Source organism: Meleagris gallopavo, chromosome Z (genome assembly GCF_000146605.3).
Source record: "Meleagris gallopavo isolate NT-WF06-2002-E0010 breed Aviagen turkey brand Nicholas breeding stock chromosome Z, Turkey_5.1, whole genome shotgun sequence".
NCBI classification, from domain to species: Eukaryota; Metazoa; Chordata; class Aves; order Galliformes; family Phasianidae; genus Meleagris; species Meleagris gallopavo.
This window is the reverse complement of record NC_015041.2, coordinates 7,880,758-7,881,578: the sequence shown is the minus strand read 5'-3', so window position 1 is coordinate 7,881,578 and position 821 is coordinate 7,880,758. Positions and strand designations below refer to the sequence as shown.

The 821-nt window shown below is 51.3% G+C and overlaps 1 protein-coding gene across 2 annotated transcripts in view; it reads right to left on the bottom strand.

Moving 5' to 3' along the window:
- Window positions 1-15: 15 nt before the first annotated feature.
- The window catches only part of LOC109363874, an 11,332-nt gene continuing 10,526 nt past the window's right edge, over window positions 16-821 (bottom strand). For both annotated transcript variants that reach the window (XM_019610339.2, XM_031557194.1), the window contains exon 5: window positions 16-278. In XM_019610339.2, the coding sequence (XP_019465884.1) occupies window positions 22-278 (257 nt within the window). In that variant the 3' untranslated portion in view covers window positions 16-21. The remainder of the gene's footprint in view (window positions 279-821) is intronic.

The window sequence follows — 821 nt, the reverse complement described above, 5'->3', positions numbered from 1 at the left end:
GTCATGCTCACCTTCCCTCACTCATGAAGGTCCCCACTCACCCACACATCTCATGTATCCCACTGCCAGTGGCCATAAGCCTGTGCTGTTCTTCATAAACCAGATGTTCTGAGGAGCTGGGAGGCCTTCGTGTGGTCTTGGCTTCACACAAATGATCTCCATGGCAGAAGGCCAGTACCCATTAGGGCATGTCAGTGTCACCGTTTTATTGAAGTTGTAGGATTCCTGGTCTGGGTCAAAATGAATCTTGAAATCCCACTGTGGCTTCTGACATTTCCCTGCACCAAAAACATGGGAAGATGTTAGCAGAAGAGCTGCTGCCCTAGTTCTCAGTGGTGAGGGATGGAGTTTCTGGTCATGATATGGATCAGCCTTCCTACACCACAGCCCTTCAGCAGCACCTCCCACTTTCCCAGCACACACAGAGCCTGAATCCTCTCATGCTCACACAGCTTGCCTTTCTCTGTGTATGAAGGGGAGTGTGGGTCTCCCAGGACAGCTCCACACTGGACCAGATGCAGCTGCAGACATTACTGATATACAAGGGAAGCCTTGTAGACTTTTTTGGATGTCCCATTGCTGAGGGACTTCACTTTTCCCATACACAGAATCACAGAATTGTAGAGGTTGGAAGGGACCTCAAGAGATCATCGAGACCAACCCCCTGCCAAAGCAGGTTCCCTACACCAGGTCGCACAGGTAGGCATCCAGGCGAGACTTGAATATCTCCAGAGAAGGAGACTCCACAACCTCCCTGGGCAGCCTGTTCCAGTGCTCCGTCACCCTCACCGTGAAGAAGTTCTTACGCACATTCGTGCGAA